This window comes from Cyprinodon tularosa, unplaced genomic scaffold, assembly GCF_016077235.1.
Source record: "Cyprinodon tularosa strain WSP-4 unplaced genomic scaffold, ASM1607723v1 ctg11, whole genome shotgun sequence".
Taxonomy (NCBI): Eukaryota; Metazoa; Chordata; class Actinopteri; order Cyprinodontiformes; family Cyprinodontidae; genus Cyprinodon; species Cyprinodon tularosa.
Window position 1 is genome coordinate 3,921,604 of NW_024037893.1, and position 21,297 is coordinate 3,942,900.

Below are 21,297 nucleotides of genomic sequence, written 5' to 3' on the forward strand. Positions count from 1 at the left end.
AAACTTGTATATTATATTCATACATTACATACAAACTCATATATTTCAGATGTTTATTTTGTTTAATTTTGATGATTACAAATGACAACAAATGAAAATCTCAAATTCATCATATCAGAAAATTAGAATATTGTGAAAAGGTTCAAAATTGATGGCCCCTGGTGCCACACTCTAATCAGCTAATTAACTCAAACCACCTGCAAAAGCCTTTAAATGGTCTTTCAGTCTAGTTCTATAGGCTACACAATCATGGGGAAGACTGCTGACTTGACAGTTGTCCAAAAGACGACCATTGACACCTTGCACAAGGAGGGCAAGACACAAAAGGTCATCGCTAAAGAGGCTGGCTGTTCACAGAGCTCAGTGTCCAAGCACATTAATAGAGAGGCGAAGGGAAGGAAAAGATGTGGTCGAAAAAAGTGTACAAGCAAGAGAGATAACCGCACCCTGGAGAGGATTGTGAAACAAAACCCATTCAAAAATGTGGGGGAGATTCACAAAGAGTGGACTGCAGCTGGAGTGAGTGCTTCAAGAACCACCACACACAGACGTATGAAAGACATGGGTTTCTGCTGTCGCATTCCTTGTGTCAAGCCACTCTTGAACCACAGACAGCGTCAGAAGCGTCTTGCCTGGGCTAAAGAGAAACAGGACTGGACTGCTGGTGAGTGGTCCAAAGTCATGTTCTCTGATGAAAGTAAATTTTGCATTTCCTTTGGAAATCAAGGTCCCAGAGTCTGGAGGAAAAGAAGAGAGGCACTTCATCCACGTTGCTTGAAGTCCAGTGTAAAGTTTCCACAGTCAGTGATGGTTTGGGGTGCCATGTCATCTGCTGGTGTTGGTCCATTGTGTTTTCTGAGGTCCAGGGTCAACGCAGCCACATACCAGGAAGTTTTAGAGCACTTCATGCTTCCTGCAGCTGACCAACTTTTTGGAGATGCAGATTTCATTTTCCAACAGGACTTGGCACCTGCACACAGTGCCAAAGCTACCAGTACCTGGTTGAAGGACCATGGTATCCCTGTTCTTAATTGGCCAGCAAACTCTCCTGACCTTAACCCCATAGAAAATCTATGGGGTATTGTGAAGAAGAAGATGCAATACACCAGACCCAACAATTCAGAAGAGCTAAAAGCCACTATTAGAGCAACCTGGGCTATCATAACACCTGAGCAGTGCCACAGACTGATCGACTCCATGCCACGCCGCATTGCTGCAGTAATACAGGCCAAAGGAGGCCCAACTAAATACTGAGTGCTGTACATGCTCATACTTTTCATGTTCATACTTTTCAGTTGGCCAACATTTCTATAAATCCTTTGTTTTTATTGGTCTTCAGTAATATTCTAATTTTCTGATATGATGAATTTGGGATTTTCATTTGTTGTCATTTGTAATCATCAAAATTAAACAAAATAAACATCTGAAATATATGAGTTTGTATGTAATGTATGAATATAATATACAAGTTTCACTTTTTAAATGGAATTACTGAAATCAATCTACTTTTTCATGATATTCTAATTTTATGACCAGCACCTGTAAACCAAAGTAGTAGCCCACATGCCATTATTTATATCTCTTGTTGCTCATATGTTTATCATGCTATGCATATTCTGGCTAATTGTTTCGGTTTCTTTTTCTTTTCTTTTTTTACTTGTTTAAGCTGAGATGTCTTTGGATGCTCTGAAGAAGCAGTACGCTGGTGCCTATGCTGAGGATTTTGAGTGGCCTCAGCCTAGTCCTCAGAGTGATGAGGATGATGGGGAAGAGACTGAAGGTGCTTTGTATTTCAAATCATTAAAAGCGAATTCAGTGTCTTTTTGTTTATGCTCTCAGCACCAAGTGGCGACACTTTTGACCATTTGTTCCCATTATTTAACAGACATGGACTGTGTACCATGCAGTCCACCTGAAGCAGTGGTGCTGGACTCCGTGTTTAGCATGGACCACCAACGGAGCGCAGATAAATCCTCGTCTAACTCTAATGGGAAGGCTGGCAGAGACATTGCTGAAGTGGCAGCTGCTACAGAGCTCCTGCTGCCCAAGGGCAGCCTCAGAATCACTTCATCTGTAAGAAACAGAAATGACTTTACACAATTAAAAAGAGTTTTGATCATTTTAAATGATATAAGTGTCCCGTTCCTCCAGACCCGCAGCCCAGCTCCTATTTTGTTACATGGTTTGTTAAGAGAGTATCAGCAGATTGGTGTGGACTGGCTGCTTAACCTTTATAAGAAACGGCTCAATGCGATCTTAGCCGATGAGACGGGCCTTGGCAAGACTGTGCAGACAGTGGCTTACCTAGCCCACTTAGCTGGTCAAGAAGGTATTTCACAGATCAAAATACATTGTTGTTTTTCTATTTAATTTCACGTTTACATTTTAAACTTATTTTTCAACACAGGTATTTGGGGACCCCATCTAATTGTAGTAAGGACATGCAAGTTGCTAAGTTGGGAGCTTGAGTTTAAGCGCTGGTGTCCGGGCCTTAAGATTCTCCTTTATTTAGGCAACAGAAGGGAGCGCAGATGCAAGAGAATGGTTGGTGGTTTTTGTCTGACATTTTTCATTGTCCTGACTTTTTTTTTTTTTTTGATTGCTCATGTGGTGACATGTTATTTTCATATTTCTCTGCAGTTCTGGGAGGAAACCAACAGCTTTCATGTTTGTGTGACGTCATACAAGCTGCTGATGAAAGACCAAAAACATTTCCTAAAGAAAAGGTGGAGGCATCTGGTTCTGGATGAGGTGCAACTTATCAAAAACATGATGGAAAAACACTGGGAAACTGTCTTTGGTCTCAGAAGGTGAGTTTATAAAAAAAAAAAAAGTTATTCCAAAAAGTTAAAGTGAAAAAAACAATCCACTGGACTTTATTTTTTCAAGTTTGAGGATGTTTTGCTTCCCATCTAGAAAGCTTTCTCAATTAAAAATGTCTGGATAAGCATTGGGTTCCAGGCTATTATAGAATAGACCAACAAAAGCCTTGTAATGGCTTAGGAAACATGCACATTGAAGCTGGAAAACCAGCTCCACCCATTAATAATAAGAGTTGTTGAGGTCGTTATTGGCCTGCAATACCCGATACTGGCCCATTCCTCTAAAAAGGCAGTCGTTAAAGGTCATTGTTGGCCTCGCTGACCTGGCGAGATATTTTATTCCCATGCATAGCAATGGAGGTTGAGATGGTGTTGGGAAGGAAACGACTGTATCTCTGCGTTGTAGGTTTTTGATAGCTGAAACCTGAGTCCACCCTGTCTGTTTACGGTTGGTTTTCTTTTTTAACATAAATGGCTTCCTTCACACCCCTTTCGAAACACCTGCCTTCTTTATCTAAAATGTGAACATTCTGGTCCTTTGTTGGGCTACTCTATAAAAGCCTCAACTCAACGCTAATCCAGACATTTTGAATTTTCATGGATGGGAAGCAAACCTCTTCAAACTCGGAAAATAAAGTCCAGTGGTTTATTTTTTAACTTTATGGAATGACTATGACCTGGATGACTGAAAACCAGCAATGAAAAAAAAATGGTTTCACAGTAATTTGTTTTTTTAATGGAAACAACACAAGCAATGCTTATAAGAGATTTTTATGATGATGCAAATGTTTGATTAGATTTCTAAAAATTGTCTGTCAAATATCATCACTGACTGATTTCTGTGGGTCTTCCAGTGAGCAAAGGATCCTTCTTATCCACACTCCGCTTCAGAATAATCTGAAGGAATTTTGGACCACGATCCACTTCCTGATGCCAGGACTCACCAGGCCGTACTCAGACTTTCCTGTTGCGGCAGACACAGACCAGAACCAGGACTACTGCCATAAGCTGGTTATACGCCTGCACAGGGTGCGTTTGGTCTCTACATGTTTAAAATGCATAAGGATATGCTAGATAAGGTAACCTTGTTTGTGCCGCCCTGCAGATGATCCAGCCGTTCATTTTGCGACGCTCTAAAAGGGATGTGGAGAAACAGCTTCCAAAGAAGTACGAGCACATTCTGAAGTGCCGGCTTTCAAATAGACAGAAGACGCTTTATGAGGATATCCTTACGCAGCCTGGGTGAGATATCTGATCAAATAATCACCTTTTATGTATTTATTCAACCTGGGCTCAACAAATATTCTCCAGTCTATATAATTGCTAAGACATCTAAATCTTGATTTAAATCTTATCTGGTTGCAGACTTTTTTTTTTGGTAATAATTTTCAATAATGTTTTCAATTTTCTTCCAGGACACAAGAGGCTCTGAAGTCGGGTCATTTTGTCAGCGTGCTTCAGGTTTTGATGCAGTTGCAGCGCGTGTGCAATCATCCTGAGTTGGTTGTACCTCGAGAAACCAGCAGCTCCTACTTCTGTCCATCTGTTGAGTACAATGTGCCGTCACTGGTTCTAGGAGCTATTGAGACCGACCCCAGCAAGGTAGTTCCACATACCCAAACTCCATGGATTATTGTCAGAAAATATATCTTTAAGATCTATGGGATTTATTTATTGAACTCTTGTCAATCTAAACATATTTCTCGGTTAGAATCTTATCCATTAAAAGAAGAGAGGCCGTACCATCCGTTATTGATAATGCTTTGTCAATTTTCAAACATTGTCTTTTATATTTTCCCCTTCATTTTGTTAAGGTTTGATTTTCACTCTTAAAAATTAAATCAATATGTTGGTAACTTTTCATGTTTTAATCTTCTGTTTTCCTAGACTGTAAACCTGTCCATGTTTGATCTGATCAATCATGAGAACCAACTGACTCGGTACCAGACTGAAGAAGCAGAACCTAAACTAAAGGTCACTCGGCAGCTCATTGAGGAGATCTACAGTGGTCCCGAGCAACCACCAAGACCCAAACCGTGTCCGATTAAACCATCAAGGTCAGTGCTAAAATTTCCCACTTTTACATATGAGGATATTTGTCGTTTTCTTGAATTGTAGCGGTCTCACTCTGATTTTGATGATTTGAACTGGTCAGGCTGTTCCAGCCAGTGCAGTATGGTACAAAGCCAGAAGGTCGGTTAGTCGCATTTGGAAATACGGCGGGTCAGCGGCCCCCTACAAGCACCTTAGTTTCCACTGTGAGCCAATCAGGCCAGACCAGAGGCAAGTCCCCCGTTTCTGCTCCGACCACTACGCCTACCTCTCACGGTAAGATTTTTTAGAAGGAGTCTGTTAAATAAAAGGGAATCCCCATCTTCGGGACTTCTGGTTATCAGCTATGATTTCTTATGATTATTGCTTTTACCCTAATTGCAATCCAAACTTTTTCTGCGTGTGATAAATTATGCCGTGTCTCTGTGCTGCATGATTGAAATGCCTTTTTAAATCCAAACTACCTTAATTACTACGTCATGCATTTAAACTTACACCATAAATATATTTTTACAAACATTTGCAGAGTTTTTGCCAGATTTTTAAAATCAAGGCTTAATGTCAACTCTTTTTGAAGTTTCATGATAAATACACAAATTGCATGATTTGCTTTCAAAAACTACCCGTTTTTACAATCCTTCCAATTAGGAGGTGACATAGATTTAAAGGGCAATGAAATTATATATGTTGTTGTAACAATCATGTTTCACAACACAGAGCTTAGAGATTAAGGAAAAAAAAAAATTAAGGAAAAGATTAAGTTTTGTTCTATTTCTGGAGAATAAAAACTGAAGCCCTAACTGACAGTTTTATCAGACTATTTTACAATCATGGCTGATAAGGTACTACGGAGATGGTTCAGTTTTTACGTCAGTTAAAACAACCCACTGGATTTTGTCTCCAAGTTTGAAGATGTTTCGCTTCCCACCCAGGAAGCAGAATTAGCAATAAGCTTGAGTCTTTATAGAGCGGCCCAAAACAAAAGCTTTGTTTTGTTTTTTTAAGTTAGGTTTTTTAAAAGGTGTAAGTATTTTATATTCTTCCTGCCATAAATAACTCTTGCATCCTCAACAAGATTAAATCCAGGTTAGAGGGTCCTGGAGGCTCAGGTTTCAAGAAGGGCTAAGACCAAAGTGGACTTCTAGCATCTCAAAACATCTCAAATTGAACAACAAATGTCAACAGTTTATAGTTATTAGTATTTTAAAATGATTCAAAATCAGAATCCAATTGGTATTTACATGGAAAATGGAGGTAGCAGGCCAAAGCATTTTCTAACCAATTTAACTATTTGATATAGTAAATTGTTGTAAAGAAACAAAATTATTGCAGTTTAACTTAATTATATTTTATGAACTTTTACTATCTTTAGTTTTTTTAGTTTATTTGTTACTCTAAATCGATTCCATTTCACATGTAAATCATTTTTGTATTCTGTCTATTTAACCTAACTTTATTGTAAACATACCAATAATTTAAACACTCATTGACTTCATACAAGCTTGTATGATGTTTCTTAGACTGGTGTTGTCAGACTAGAAGTCCCCTTTGGGCTAGTCGTTACCGTGACCTTATGGATCCATTAAATCTGCATCTATACTGCTTTAAAAAATCCTCAGAGTGATCTAGTTAAATGATTTACTGTTTATAACCTTTTAGCAGAACCTCACTGTGTTTTTAAAATCCAGATTTTCCTGCAGCAGTGGTGGGTCGACGATGCAGCTTTTTCAAGTCTGTTGAGCTGACTAAACAAGCACTGAAGCAGGTTCAGCGTCTTATCCTCATATTCGATCTTCAGTTCATGGCTATAGAAGTTATAAAAGATCTCTTTTAACTGGAATATTTTCCAAAGCGGGAAAGTAAAAAAAATATGTACATATACGATTGCATATACTTTTCTCTTAATAGTTGTCCTGAAAAGAATATTTGGAGTACGTGCTCAGCCCAATGCAATAGAATACCCACAAACACCCCCCCCCCACCCACCCCCGATCCCATCTGTACTGCCCTAGCAACAGACATACACTATATTGCAAACTGCTAAAAAAGTGCTATAGAACTGCTATGTGTCATTGCTCGCTTGCGATAACATATTGCCAGTAAAACAATCGGTTTCCTTTTAAGCAACTTTGTTTAGAATTAAAGGGATGCTTTGATAAAGCTGATTTATACTTCGAAACTAGGTCGTCTGCGTAGGTGTCACAGTGAACAAAAAGACGTCCCCGCCCCCTCCGTAGACACCCTGCTGCACATCTCCCAAATTGTAGCTGGCCGCAGACAGGAGGCCGGCTTGTTTTCTTTTTATGACCGCAATTGCGGAAAACAACTCGTGAAGTTGAACCAGCTAGAAGAGCGAGTCCGCGAGAACGCTGGGACCCTTTTTCCACCTAGATCCCTGCTCTTTTTTGCCCTCATGTCCCTCAGCTGTCGCACAAACTTGCCCCCACTTCCTCTCCGCCTTGGCTGTGTCTAGACCCACAGCATATACTACAGACCAAGCTAAAATTGAGCACAAATCAAAAATGTCTGCGTCTAGCTCACAGCGACACACTGCTGCGGGGAGTATAACCGGCCCTTTAGGTTGAAGTTTAAGGCTTTAAATATAGAGAGGTATTAAATATTGTCCCCACTGATCATTAGCACCAGCTCTCCCACTGCTTCCTGTGTTGGCCCACCACTGCTGAGTAAATATAGGAACTAAAATCTTTGCTCTGATTTAATTAAATGTTGGGTTAGCCCTAACATGGAGTCCCACACCCCATTGCCTTGTATTTCGCAGCAATCGGAACAGCTACTCAGAGAGCCCAGGCTACTCCTACTGTCAGCAGCAGCAACAACACTGCATCTTCCTCCATTGCCGCCTTTGGGAACAGTGGCTATGGGCAGCATGTTTTGGGAGCTACTCCTTTGGCCTTGGGTCAGACCTTAGCTGGAACAGTTGTAGGCTCCGTGACTTCCATCAGCCAGGCTGGAATAACACAGATTCCAAGGCCAGGTTTAGCCCCAAGCCATGCCATCCAGCCCAGTCTTTTGTCCCAGAGGTTGGTTCTTACATCTCAGGCCCAGGCACGGTTGCCTAGTAAGTGGCCTGCCCTCCCCTTCATCTCTGCATTTTCCCTCCACCCTCAAGCACAAACATTTTGGCTGCTGTGCACCAAGGCCTTTACCTGAGGCACTGCTGATATACAGTATGTTCACTTCAGAGAACATGGCTCAGTGTATGCATGATGGCGGCAGCGCTGCTGCTGCAGACATTGCTGTCAGATGTCATACATCATCAATCGATGGAAGAGATGTCTCTGTACAGCTGTAGCCATATCAGCAGCATCTCATTGTCTTGGCATATCCAGTTTCTTTCTTCACACCTGCATGCACACTTGGTCTCACTCTTCTTGATTTAAAAGAACTTTTTAGGATTTTTCAGTCTGGTCCATATTTTTCCTTTAAAATAGTTTACAGTAACACACAGTCACAAGAATCTTTGCATTAGGACTCCTACTGGACGACAGTTCTGCAATGACTTTAACCCCTTGCTCACACTGGCTCCGCTGCGGTTACCGAGCCGACGGAGACCGCAACTCCCGCACACCCCCTCTCACACCGCCCTTTTGACTGCGGTGCGATGCGGCTCTGCGGCTCCGGCAACAGGTCCGGAGATTTACCAGAAGTTCACTTGAGTTCACGTAACTTCACGCGATAACACGGCCCAAATAAAGATATTTAATTTAGTAAGGGTATTTGCGAGAGCTTGTTGCGGAGGGCTCCGGCACGCCGCAAGGATAGCTTTCTTGCGGAATTTTCTGCAGCGCCGGAGTGTCTCGGTAACCGCAGCCGGTGGGAGAGGTTTACGTCTTTTTAATGACTTGGAATCACTGCGGCGCCGCACCCACCGCACCGCAACGGTAAGACCGGAGTCGGTGTGAGCCTGGGGTAAACATTATGCACATTAGAGATGAAGTTTCTAAGTTTGGGACGAGAAATATTTCACCGCCTTTATATGTATTTAGGTCAAGCTATTGCAGAAATAAACAGACATGGTCTGCATAATATATTATAATAGCAGTATTCTCCTATGCAGACTGAATGGATTTCAGTAGATGGTCACAACAAATGACAATAACAGAACCAGAAGGCGTCAGAATTTAATGCATTATATAATTAGATATTTAACACTACCTTCAACATTGCAGGATTTGTTTTAATATTATGTTCCCATGTTGGAGATCAGACATGAAAAACAAAGAGAGAATATACTGATGCTGGCTTACAGCTCAATTTGTAGAAGACTACGAAACTAAACTAATGTAGTCTTCTTTATCTATTAAAAAAAAAACATTTGATCGTGACAAAAGTAGATCAAGCATCCATCCTAATAGGGTTTTGGTAGTCCTATTTAAAACAGAAAGTCCAAGTTTAAAATATTTTTTTCTGCGCTGGGTGGTGCTAACTGGCCTAGCCACATTAGGCCCTTTGCACAAGTGTAGCTTTGTTCCTCATTTGTTAGATAGTGGATATACACTCATGGCTTTATTTACAAAAAAAAACAAAATGGCAAAAAACAAAACACAAAAGATAACAAATAACACACAAGCAGGATGTGGTCAACTTTCAGAAAAACGTAGTATACAACCAGAGGAAGCTACTGGCGTATATAAAAAAAAAAAAGTCAAATAACCTGACTCTGCACCTTTAATACAGTCTCTCTTGGTTTTCTGAAGTGTGTTGCTGTCTATATTACAGATGACCAATAGAAAAGTATAGAATTCATTGTTCAACAGTAGTGAAAATTCTCTGTCGTACTCGGATCGAATGAAGAATGATCCAGATAAATAGACAACAGCCAATTATAGAATAACAACAATTAAAGAATAGCTTATTAAAGCTTTTCATGTGCAGCTGAAGATTCTCAGTCATATCGGTCAAAGTCATTCCAAAAAGGTTAAACAACCGACTGGACTTTGTTTCCAAGTTTGAAGAGGTTTCTCTTCCCATCCAGGAAGCTTTTTTAATTCAAAATGTCAGAAATAGCGTTGAGTTCGAGGCTTTATAGATTGGACCAAAAACAAAGCCTTGTTATGGCTTAGAAACAAAGCAATGTGCGCACTTTACTTGTACACATTCTGCCAAACAAAAAAACCTTAGTTTATAATTAAAAGCTTTTTATACTAAAGTCTGAGTGCCTTCTTGTTGTTTTTAGTTCCTGCTATATGCGATTCTGTCATTAAGTACTTTCTCTGTATGAGTCCAAAACTATTTGAGATCCCATCCATCAATATTTTAAAAACAAAAAACCAGGAAAAATATGACTCGAGTAGAAAGGTCCAGAAAACGCTTCATTTAATTTCTCATGTTCTCCTTCCCTTATAATACTTTCTCCCCGGTTTACTACTCTCCGTTAGTTTAGTGCATCAGCCAAGCTGTCAGGAGATAACCCACAGCTTTCACTGTTTGTTTTTTATTTGTTTTTTCCCTCCCCTCCATTCTTCTCCTCTGATCTTGACTTTATAGCGAAGCATGTTGGAGCGTCCCTGTTGGTTATCACTCTTCTTCGCTTTGAATTGTGAACTTTTTCAGTTAACACACGGTCTTTGTACAGTATATTGTGATAACTGTGTGATTGTTTAAAATCTTCAGGATGTTGGATATTTAAGCTTCCAAGTCAAAATATTTAAAGGATACTTGTCCCCACAGAGGTGGTCCGATAAAATTTAGGGTAGAATCCAAATGATGTGTGCAATATAAACATATTTGGACCTAAAATACACATTAAGTCTGAATATGTTGCAGCCTGTGTCTTTACCCTGTCCGCTTCATTCAGAAATACTCTGTTCTTACCAACTAAAGTCATTCACACCAGAAATCATGGTCAGCGTTTTCCAGAGATACACAGTATTGTCCATTTATTTATTATTCAGGGTCTGTAAGGTTTTGACCCCACTCCTCATGTTACTGGGAGTAAAAGGACATAAAGCAGTTGTGGGTTCTTATTACTGCCTCCTCCTGGTGTGAAGGTGCCATGCAGCTATTCTCTATTCCCAGGTAAAACTGGGGCTTTAAATCCCAGGCTTTGAGTGGAAAAGGGTCGCTAGTCTGTTTAAGGGAGTGGTGGCCTAGTGGTTAGGGCATAGAGCTTGGAATCCTGAGGTTTTGAGTTTGAAACCCACTACCACAGAGACCCTTAACCCCCGTTTGATTCCCAGGTGCTCCACGATGGCAGCCCACTACTCCCCAAAGTGATGGGTTATAGAGTTAATTTTTCAATAAAGTTCAAATATTATGATTCATTTTTCTATCTTAGAAATATTTATATTTAAAAAATGGTTCTCTTTTGGGACTTTTCCATAAACAGTGACATAGGTTGAGCACAGGGGAAATGATGGATACGAAGGCCAATGTGCTGTCAGCTTGGAAATTATATATTCAATTGAATTATTTGTTTGAAGGAAATTATATTCTTTTTGAGTTTTTGCGGCACTAGTGGTACATTTTTCGACAGTGGACTGACAGGAAAGGGGGTATGAGAGAGGGGGTCTCATACCCGGGTCGGCCACGCCGAGGACTAAGGCCTCCGTACATGGCTAGTGCGCACTAACCGCTGCGCCACCTGCACTCCCAAGGAAGTTGTTTTCAAACAAAATTGGTCTATAGGTAATTGTAAGAATGAAAAGCCCATCATTTTTTAACTAGTGTCCATCAGCAACACATACACCAGAACATCTAATGTTATTGTCGCTACAGAGTTCCTTATAATGATTTACTGAGACAATCTGCACCTCAGATCTATTGTTTTTGCTTCCAAGGTGAACAGTTTACAAAGTGCAGTTTTTGTTTTGTTTTAATGTTTTAGTGTGTTGTGTGAAATGTAGAATAGCATAAAATAATATCATGTAGATGAAGGGAAGCTTTAGGCTTGATCCAGTTTAATTTGAAATCCCAGATTTGTTGAACTGCAGAGAATTCACTCTTTAATTTGTCTTGGTTATGCCTTTGATTCATTAGAACATTTCGTGTGTATCCTAATCAGAAATGAATAAAATTATGGGGTTAATTCTCATTGGTACTGAGCACATTCATATTCACCATTTTAGTAGTTTTATTGAAGAGAAACTTTTTCTTTATTATAGATGGTGGTGAAGTGTGTGTTGTCTTGAAAAAGTGTTTTATGTTTTCTGACATTTCCCCCCCTTAATCCTTTTTTATTAAACTCTGCTTTGTTTCCGTTGTTGAGAGGAAATGTTTTCCCGTTTAATTAATTCACCTTTGTTCTGCATGTCTTGTCTCCTTCTCACCCTGCAACTAACTAAATACATTGTTTTGTATTTCTGACTGTAAAATATAGTTTTTATCTGCCTTACTATTTGATCTTCCTATCCAATGAAGGCGGAGATGTGGTGAAGATCGGCCAGCTGGCCAACATGTCAGGGAGTCAGAATCGTATTTCCCAGCCGGAGACTCCCGTCACGCTGCAGTTTCAGGGGAACAAGTTCACCCTGTCCCCCAGCCAGCTCCGCCAGCTGACCACTGGACAGCCATTGCAGCTCCAAGGTACACTCGGTAATGTACATCCCATTCTCATATCTCTATTCTCTCTTTTTATTTGATCTTTAACATCCATGTTTGCCATCCTAATTTTATACACTCATTATTTATTTTTTGTTTTATATTGCTTTTTATTACACATTAAAACCTTTACAATTTGCCATAAATATCTCGGTAAACTGATACTTTAGTATTTCTGTTTGTATTCAGCTTTGGTTAATAATTTAACTTAAGCTGTTCTTTGCTGTTGCATATTTAAAAATAAATACAGAAATGAATAAATGCTCAATAAATAAATAAACATACAATTAATTCCCCCCCAAAAATGCAATAAACAAATAAATGTAGGTAGAAATTAAATTATACAGTGAGGAATAAATGTAAATATATCTTTTAATTAGCTTCTTTATTTATTCGCCTGTGTGATAATTACCTTATTTGTTTATTGTCTGTTATAACTTTCAATTAATTATTTTTTAAGTATTTCTTTATGTTCATGTTATAATATTTTTGGAATATTTTGTCATTTATTTCTTCCTGTCGTTTTTACATTTCTGCATGTATATGAGGAAGGGCTGTGTCATAGAGGGTAAACTTCTTCCCATGGTTGGCAGCCCATCTTCTCAAAGGGGAACGCCGTTTTTTTTTTACATTTGTCCCTTGATTTTACGTTATTGCATTATGTTCTACTCACCCATATGAGTTCTGTGTCATTTGGAGCCGTTCTGACGATATTCCGTGAGGTTATATCCAAGTAACGTCTTCCTTGATTTTACCTGTATGACGTCATCCGCACGCGCCGGCTACCGCTCATTCATCCTGACCACTGAACTGCTGCTAGTTTTCCTCACATGCCTGGAAGATGTCTAGTGCTACTATCACAGATGATCTCACTCTCGAAATGGAATTGAACGATTCAGATTAGCTAGCCCAATGAATAGAAGTGGTAGAGCGTAGCCGCCTGTGGCCCGGGCTTCTTCTTACAACTCCAGTCTGCATGCGCAGATGACATCATAGACGCGCCACTTTGTTTTTAAAACATATAAATATGAAAAATATAACCGCGGATGTCTGGGGGACAGGGATTCGCCTACATGTTATGAATGCTGGCAGACAATAAATGATAATTTATGAACAGTTTAGTTTGTGCCTTCAAGTCGTTGCCCATAGGAAGACGTTACTTGGATATAACAGAATATCTTCAGAACGGCTCCAAATGACACAAAACTTATTTGGGTGAGTAGAACATGATGTAATAACATAAAATTAAGGACCCCATGTAAAAAAAAATGGCGTTCCCCTTTAACTCACAGAGCTCAGAAGATTAAGTTAAAAGTTCTCTTTTGTGTTCCTGTTGTGCTATAACAATACAAGATCATTTGAGATGAGAACATTATCCTTTAAAGCGTCACTATATGGCCCATCTACCCATTCAATGTGTCATTTTTTTTTTTTAATGTCCGAAGTTGAGAGGACCGCAGCAACCAGCAGAGTTCTGAAGGTAACGACAGCCAGGTCTAATCCCGGCCCGTCTGCAGCAGCCTTCTCTCAGCATAGCCGTGTGTGAATGACGGCTGGCTATGATGGCGATTTTTTCATTGTTTTATTTTTGATTTGTGTTTATCTGACTGTTCATCATCATTCCCTTACTAAATGATAAAGTCAGAATTTATTATTATCTAGAGACTATTAATAACAGGAGGTGACTAGCCGAGCGTGTGGTGACGTCACTATTAAGCTACTGTTCCAATTGACCCAATTTAATTATTTGAGCATTTATTTATTTATGCATTTATTTTTAAATATAGTAGAGCTGGTCCTCCATAGATTTTGTTTTTTAATTTTTACAATATGGATTATCATGAGGGTCGTTCTTAATTATCTCTATATGTCTGGTTTGTTTAGGCAACATCCTGCAGATTGTGTCCGCTCCAGGGCAGCCGATCATAAGGCCCCAGGGTTCCATGGTAATGCAGACGATGCCTCAAAGTGTTCCTGCGTCTAGTGCAGCAGTTACACCCGGAACACCCCACCCTGCCCTCTCAACAGCTCAGCAAGGTGAGCTGCTGTTTCTTCTCATTGCATTTTCTAATTCTCTTATTTTCTATTTCTGTTATAACAAATAAGAAATATTCCGGTAGTTTTTACATTCTTAAAAACATTTTTTTTATTATAACTTTTGACACTGGCTTCTTTGTATGATGATTAAGTTGTTATCTGCACATGTCTTTCTTTTATTAGCAGTGGGTGGGACTACAAATGCAACATCATCTCCAACCAAGCTTACTGCTGGAAGTCATGGTGCACCCCAGGTGAGTTGGATGAAGTATCATCACAAGTTTTAGGACTTTTACTTTAAAAACAGTAACTAGTTTTTAGTTATTTCTAACAAGTAACTCAGTTACTGCACAATCAGAGTAATGAATAACTGGTCATAGTAACAATGCAGTGTTTTTACTCTCATAGAGACTAATGGGATTCTTAAATAAACAAATACAAATGTATGGGAGGAGAATCATAGAACTGGATAATAGAATAATACTCCCCTCTCTGTGTGGGTGTGTTTGGTTGAAGATTAAATAAGACAACAAACTTGGGAAATAGTTACAAAGAACACCTTCAGTTGATTTAGATGCAGGGGGAAAAAAGTTGCAGTATAATTAGTTTTGGCCAAATTAATAATAATTTTATTCAGGACATTAGTCTCATTTCATTCTCACCAGTTTCCCTCTAAGGTCCTTGAAATGTTTACTTAGTAGATGATTTTTGGTTCTCAAATAAAGGGGAGGTGGAGGAATTTTTAATATAGCGGCAAAAATGTTTATTCCCAAAACATTTACAATGATTCCATTCATCGTCTCCTTTTTTTTTATTCTTAGGAGGTTTCAGAAGAAAAGACGCAGCAGCTGAAGGAGCGGCTGAACCGCTTGTTTGAAGCAAACGAGCAGCGCTGTAACCGCAGAGTGTTGTACGGGTCAGATCTGCTGCAGGCATGCACTGTGAGCTGCGAACCTGCTCACAGCGCCCTGACGGCGGGAGGCTGGAGGTGGGTAGGCAGAGAGAGCTGTATTCGAGCTCAGGAAACCTGCGTGGGAACCACCTCTTTGCTGCAGTCTTCTTTGCTTACTGTGGAGGACCAGCATGAATCCAGAAAAGGCCTGATCAAAAGGTACTTTTGCTTTTATTAAAACCGGGTTATCTTGTTTTTCCTCTGTTGTTAAATGGTTCATAATCAATCACTGCATCTTTATTGAAATGGAAAAACTATAGCTGATCAGTTACAGCTTGCTTTTTGATTCAGTCCTTTAACAAAGTCACTTTTGTGAAGGAATGTGTAAGACACATTTTTCCTATAAGTTCTTATGAATTGTTTGTTGTTGTTTTGCAGGCTGAAAGCCGTGGTGCCAGCAGCTGTAGCTCCGCCTCCTCATCTATATGCAGCCAATCCTTCAGTTCCCTACAGGCTTGAGCAGAAATCCTTTCAGCGGCGCCTGCTGGAGGCCTCTGAGCCCCACAGTGCAGACATCCACCAATTAGCATCCAGACATTTCTTAAGGCACCCTGACTTACAGTTAATGCAGATGGATTCAGGTTTGTTTAAATGTGCACCATTGAATTGGAATTTTAAAATAACTGTTTAACGCTTACTTATATAAGATTAACTTTTACATTTTAGGGTTTAAGATTTAGAAACCAAAAGCACTTGTTTTTCTGTTGTTGTTTTTTTTTTACCCAGAGTGGTTCCAGTGCTTAACTAGAACTGGCGCTAAAAGTTCTGAAATGGTTCCTCTACAAAAGTGGTTTGGTTTTCCACTGCCTTAGAGGTGACCTGATGCGTTCCCGTTTTCAGACCAAACAATCACCCTCTGCATGCCTAGAGTAGATGTTTCAACCTTTCACTTTTTTGCTCTGAGCTTTTGTTTTTAAAGATTTTGGTGAATTTATAAGGGATACCTGAAATATCTTTTTAAACAGGGTTTAAACACTTCAAGGGCCCAAGTAAGGGTTGGTAGCAGTAGCCCTGCAAACTGAAATAGTTTTAAAGAGAATTATGGACAAGGCGTGTGCAACTAAATGTTAGCAGAAAAATGCATTTGATCCTTCCATTAGAGCTGCAAAAAAAACCTCCTCTGCTCAGATATTTAAAGGACGAGATGCAAAATCTCCCAACACAGGATGCTGGGTTTTATTTATTTATTTTTTGTTTGTTTGTTTCAAATGTCTTACCAATATTTTTGTTATTATTAAGTTGCTGTAGTTATTATCCTGATCTATGGTCTTAGGCAGGGGACTGCAACTTTCCAAATCCAATCCTTTTTGCTCCGAGTGCAGCTAAGTAAACTAACAACAGTTTATTCAGATTTTTTGTTTTTTTTAAAAAAGGAAAAACATAAAGCTTAAAGGAATAGTAAACCCAAAACATGATTAGCCTTCATTTTCTACTCACCCCCATGCTGAACAACACCCTGGAGTACTTTTTTGATATCTCAAATGCATCTGGAGATCTGGGAGGCTTCTTGCTGTCTGCTGACATTCAAATAATGGAGGTCTATGGCGCCCGAGACAGAAAGGTCCATAAAAGTCCACAAAAAACGTGTCAATATTCCTCCATACTGCTCGTCCAATGTATTCCAAGTGTCCTGAGTGGGTAGCATCCAGAATTTACTCGAAACGAAGTCATTTAGAATGTTTTTAGAGCATAAACAGTAGTGTATAGGATTTCCTGAAAGCGCGCACATGCGCGATCACGACGCTACGGAAGCCGGCAGACCAAACCAGATGAAAGTGCGCATTCAGCGTCTGCTCTGCCAATAATGCAAGCGTAGAAGAAGAAATGTGCTGTTTACCTGTGCAAAGAAAGAAACAACGAAAGAAAAATGTCTGAGGACTTCAGTGTTGAGGAAGAGCATGAGTTCTTTGCCGAGCTGAATGCGCTGGTTTGGTCTGCCGGCTTCCGTAGGCTCGTGATCGCGCTTTCAGGAAATCCTACGCTACCCACTCAGGACACTTGGAATACATTGGACGAGCAGTATGGAGGAATATTGACACGTTTTTGGGGACTTTTATGGACCTTTCTGCCTCGGGCGCCATGGACCTCCATTATTTGAATGTCAGCAGACAGCAAGAAGCCTCCCAGATCTCCAGATGCATTTGAGATATCAAAAAAGTACTCCAGGGTGTTGTTCAGCATGGGGGTGAGTAGAAAATGAAGGCTAATCATGTTTTGGGTGTACTATTCCTTTAATAATGATGTAGCATGGGTCTTCTGCTATAAGCTATTGATATAAAAAGAAAAACATATAACTTCCTAGCTAACTAAGAGAAAAATGTCTCTAAAACATGTATCTGGTTGTTTTAATCTCATTCTGCTGTGAAAATTTGCCACTGTTAAGCGGCACTTGGTCCAAAGAGCCACATGCGGCCTCAGAGCCACAGGTTTCAGACCCCTGTCTAAGCGAGGGCCTCAGGATGAGCTTTCTGCTGTGCTGCACTTGAGTTTGTGACACAAGACGATCGATTCTGTGTAAATTAGGCCTTTCAGTTGCCTGTATCATTGTACTCCATGGAATATTGAAAGGAGCAAGGGAAGACTATTAATGTAAGAAATCTTATTTATTTTTGTTTCCAAAGGTAAACTGGAAGCTCTTGCCATCCTGCTGCAGAAGCTGAGGTCAGAAAGTCGGCGTGTCCTCATCTTTACTCAGATGTTAAAGATGCTGGACATCTTGGAGGCCTTCCTGGATTACAGGCAGCTCAAATATGTGCGCATTGATGAAAACCTCACATTTGAAGAAACACAGGTAATCTGCGTAAAATCCTATAAATAACATTTGAAATAATCCTTTATCTAACAAAATAAATATCAAATTGGAAGCAAATTCAATAGTCTCATAATAAAATAATAGTCTTTCTCCACAGATAGTGCTTTATAAAAACCTAGGAGGCAAACACTATAAATTGTAACATTTCAGACCAAAAATTGAGTTTCTGCTTTAGTTTTCTCATTCTTTTGCCTTCTCTGCGACAGGAAAATATGAAAAAGTTCAACACCAACAGGCAGGTTTTCTGCAGCATCCTGACCAACTGCTGCTGCTCAGATGTGGGCACCATCGTCGACGCAGACACGATCATCTTCTATGACACAGACCTCAATCCCAGCATGGACGCCCGCACTCAAGAGTGGTGTGACAAAGTGGGGCGTTCCAAGGATATTCACATATACAGGTGATCTTATAAATTACACGGAAATCCGTTTATGATCCTACAAAGTAAGGAGTTGATGAAGGGCCAGTTGAAGCAACTTTCTATTTTTCTGTTTGTCTGTTTCTGATCAGGTTGGAAAGTGGCAATTCAATTGAAGAAAAACTGCTAAAAAATGGCACCAAGGAGCTTATAAGAGAAGTGGTTGCACAGGGTACTGACTACAGTTTAGCTTTCCTAACACAGGTAAGGTAAACCCAGAAATAGGCAACAATTTAGACTTTATTTTATTAGAGTTTAAGTTCACAAGGACCATAAAGGAACTGACATGTTGCTGCATTTCTGTAGTCGACAATCCAAGACCTCCTGGAAGTAGAGGCGACTTCAGGGGTGAAGGTGGAGGAGTTTGTGGTGCTTCATCAGGAGCCATCGGCCTCTGAAGCGATTTCTCCTAAAGTAGCGAGACCCTACATACAGGCTCTGCACAGTATAAATCTGGACAGCCAATCAGAGGAAGAAGAGCACCAGGAGGAGGACTTGGGTAGCAAACAGTCACCAGAGGAGTCGGAGATCCAAGCTAAAGAAGAGCCCGGTCTGTTAGAGGAGTTGAACGCAGTCATGGAACAGGTACATTTTTCTCTTTAGATTTTCTTCTGTAAATTGTTAAAAACTAAGAAAAAAAATCTGAAATAGAGAGTTTCCTGTTAATATTCCTTTTTTACTTCTCAGCTTACTCCTATTGAAAGATACGCTCTGCATTACCTGGAGTACCTCCACATCAGTGATGATGCTGCCCTAAAAGTAAGGCGTTTGATTTTGTTTGTTTTTACTTTTTTCATGTCTGCCTGATAATCTCAGCATGTTCGGTTGTGTTTTTGGCCTGATGAATGTGGTAATCCTATGCATTTGTGTTCATGTCGTCTAGGAGAGGTTGGAGTGTGCAAAGAGAGCCTGGGAGCTTCAGCAGCTACAGAAACTAAAGGAGCAGGATGAGGAGCACCAGACGACTGAGAGAGAGGAAGATCTCTTCACCTACACCAGAGAAGATGCTTACAACATGGTGGGTGGACAGTGTTATCCTGATCGGTTAAATAGAAAGTGTTGAACTACCTGTGTTTCCCTTTTGGAAAGTTTAATCTTCTCTGTGCGTTTTAACAGGAATACGTTTTTGATGCTGAGGAAGGGCATACCGAAATCATGCCGGTAAGGTGCTGCTGAATATGGAGTTTTCCTAAAAATGAATCACAGTTTCTGTTACAGCAAGATTTCTACTCTTTTGGATCAGTTTAAAAGTAATTTTAGGACTTGATGGATATAAAAAAGATAACTGATGGAAAGCTTTGTTTTTCTAGTACTTACCCCTGTCTAGAAATTATATCCATCAGCCTTCTTCCACCATTAAATTATTCTACTTTAACATGTCCATCTGATCGTCCCCCAGTCCATCAGCCCATCTGTCCTTTATCTATTCTAACCACCGGTGGTTCTTAAAGTGTTTTCAAAATAAAAACTAAACCCTTTTGGGTTTATTCTTCAGAGAACTCAGCTGATTGAAGGCTAATGCTGCATCAAACAGAACGCGTTTTGGGTGTCAACAGTTTAAACGCAGAAACTAGGAAGCCGAGTGAAACGCCGGACACCTCGCTTTGATGCTTCAACGCTCTGGAGATTTATCTGCTCTGTTCTGTAGCTAGAAGCTAGACAGCAGCTTACCTTTATTTACTTTGAGTACTTTGAGTTTTAACACATTTTTTAAATGAGAAAATCAACCTGAAAACATAATATGTGGAGTCAGTTCATCAGGATTACAATCCTACTTAAATATGCAGTTCTTGTTCGGAGGGGGCAGACATCCAGCATACCCGCAGGTATGAAGGAGGTCAGTGAAAACTGTGTGAAACGGCCAGGCTGTGGAAGATTTCCCGCTGCCGTTAGTACTGGCTGGCAGTGAAAAAAAGTGGTTTTAAGGTTTGCGGTTAAAACTGCCAGTACCAGAATCTAAAACGGATCATTTTTCAGCAGCATTTTTTTTAAATTGTTAGCTGATTTGAGTATTTATAAAATATTTCGCCACAGTTGACAAAATAATGGTTTTAGTGCAGCAATAATGACCAGAGTTCAATCTCTTTTCCTTGTACATATCAGTCTTTTCTCCCAGCTTTTTTAAAAACCTATGGAGTTTATCCCAGGCAGGCAGCTCGACGGGTCAGGGTATCACGCGTTTGCATGTTGTGTCTGTCCATTTTCTTCCGCTTATCCGGGGTCGGGTCGCAGGGGTAGCAGCTTCAGTAGGGAGGCACAGACGTCCCTCTCCCCTACCACTTGGGCCAGCTCCTCCGGGGGAATCCCAAGGCGCTTCCAGCTGAGAAACATAGTCCCTCCAGCGTGTCCTGGGTCTCCCCCTGGGCCTCCTCCCAGTGGGAAGTGCCTGGAACATCTCACATCCAGGAGGCATCCTGATCAGATGCCTGAGCCACCCCAACTGGCTCCTCTCGATGTGGAGGAGCAGCGGCTCTACTCTGAATCCTCCCTGAATGACTGAGCTCCTCCCCCTATCTCTAAGGGAGAGCCCAGACACACTACGGAGAAAACTAGTTTCAGCCGCTTGTATCCAGGATCTCATTCTTTCGGTCATGACCCAAAGCTCTTGATCATAGATGAGGGTAGGAACGTAGATCGACCG

General features: G+C 40.3%; 1 protein-coding gene across 8 annotated transcripts in view; it reads left to right on the forward strand.

Moving 5' to 3' along the window:
* The window catches only part of ep400 (E1A binding protein p400), a 44,966-nt gene that overhangs the window by 11,635 nt on the left and 12,034 nt on the right, over positions 1–21,297 (forward strand). For 4 of the 8 annotated variants that reach the window (XM_038296341.1, XM_038296372.1, XM_038296363.1 and 1 more), the window contains 23 exons: positions 1,667–1,780; positions 1,886–2,073; positions 2,152–2,329; positions 2,408–2,544; positions 2,641–2,810; positions 3,677–3,851; positions 3,928–4,064; positions 4,238–4,424; positions 4,710–4,879; positions 4,978–5,150; positions 7,654–7,953; positions 12,255–12,428; positions 14,319–14,471; positions 14,655–14,725; positions 15,293–15,582; positions 15,802–16,004; positions 18,045–18,214; positions 18,442–18,638; positions 18,749–18,860; positions 18,963–19,241; positions 19,344–19,415; positions 19,540–19,674; positions 19,773–19,817. In XM_038296341.1, coding sequence (XP_038152269.1) covers positions 1,667–1,780; positions 1,886–2,073; positions 2,152–2,329; positions 2,408–2,544; positions 2,641–2,810; positions 3,677–3,851; positions 3,928–4,064; positions 4,238–4,424; positions 4,710–4,879; positions 4,978–5,150; positions 7,654–7,953; positions 12,255–12,428; positions 14,319–14,471; positions 14,655–14,725; positions 15,293–15,582; positions 15,802–16,004; positions 18,045–18,214; positions 18,442–18,638; positions 18,749–18,860; positions 18,963–19,241; positions 19,344–19,415; positions 19,540–19,674; positions 19,773–19,817 — 3,830 coding nt within the window. The remainder of the gene's footprint in view (positions 1–1,666; positions 1,781–1,885; positions 2,074–2,151; positions 2,330–2,407; positions 2,545–2,640; positions 2,811–3,676; positions 3,852–3,927; positions 4,065–4,237; positions 4,425–4,709; positions 4,880–4,977; positions 5,151–7,653; positions 7,954–12,254; positions 12,429–14,318; positions 14,472–14,654; positions 14,726–15,292; positions 15,583–15,801; positions 16,005–18,044; positions 18,215–18,441; positions 18,639–18,748; positions 18,861–18,962; positions 19,242–19,343; positions 19,416–19,539; positions 19,675–19,772; positions 19,818–21,297) is intronic. The other 4 variants (XM_038296349.1, XM_038296356.1, XM_038296400.1 and 1 more) reach the window with 4 other exon arrangements.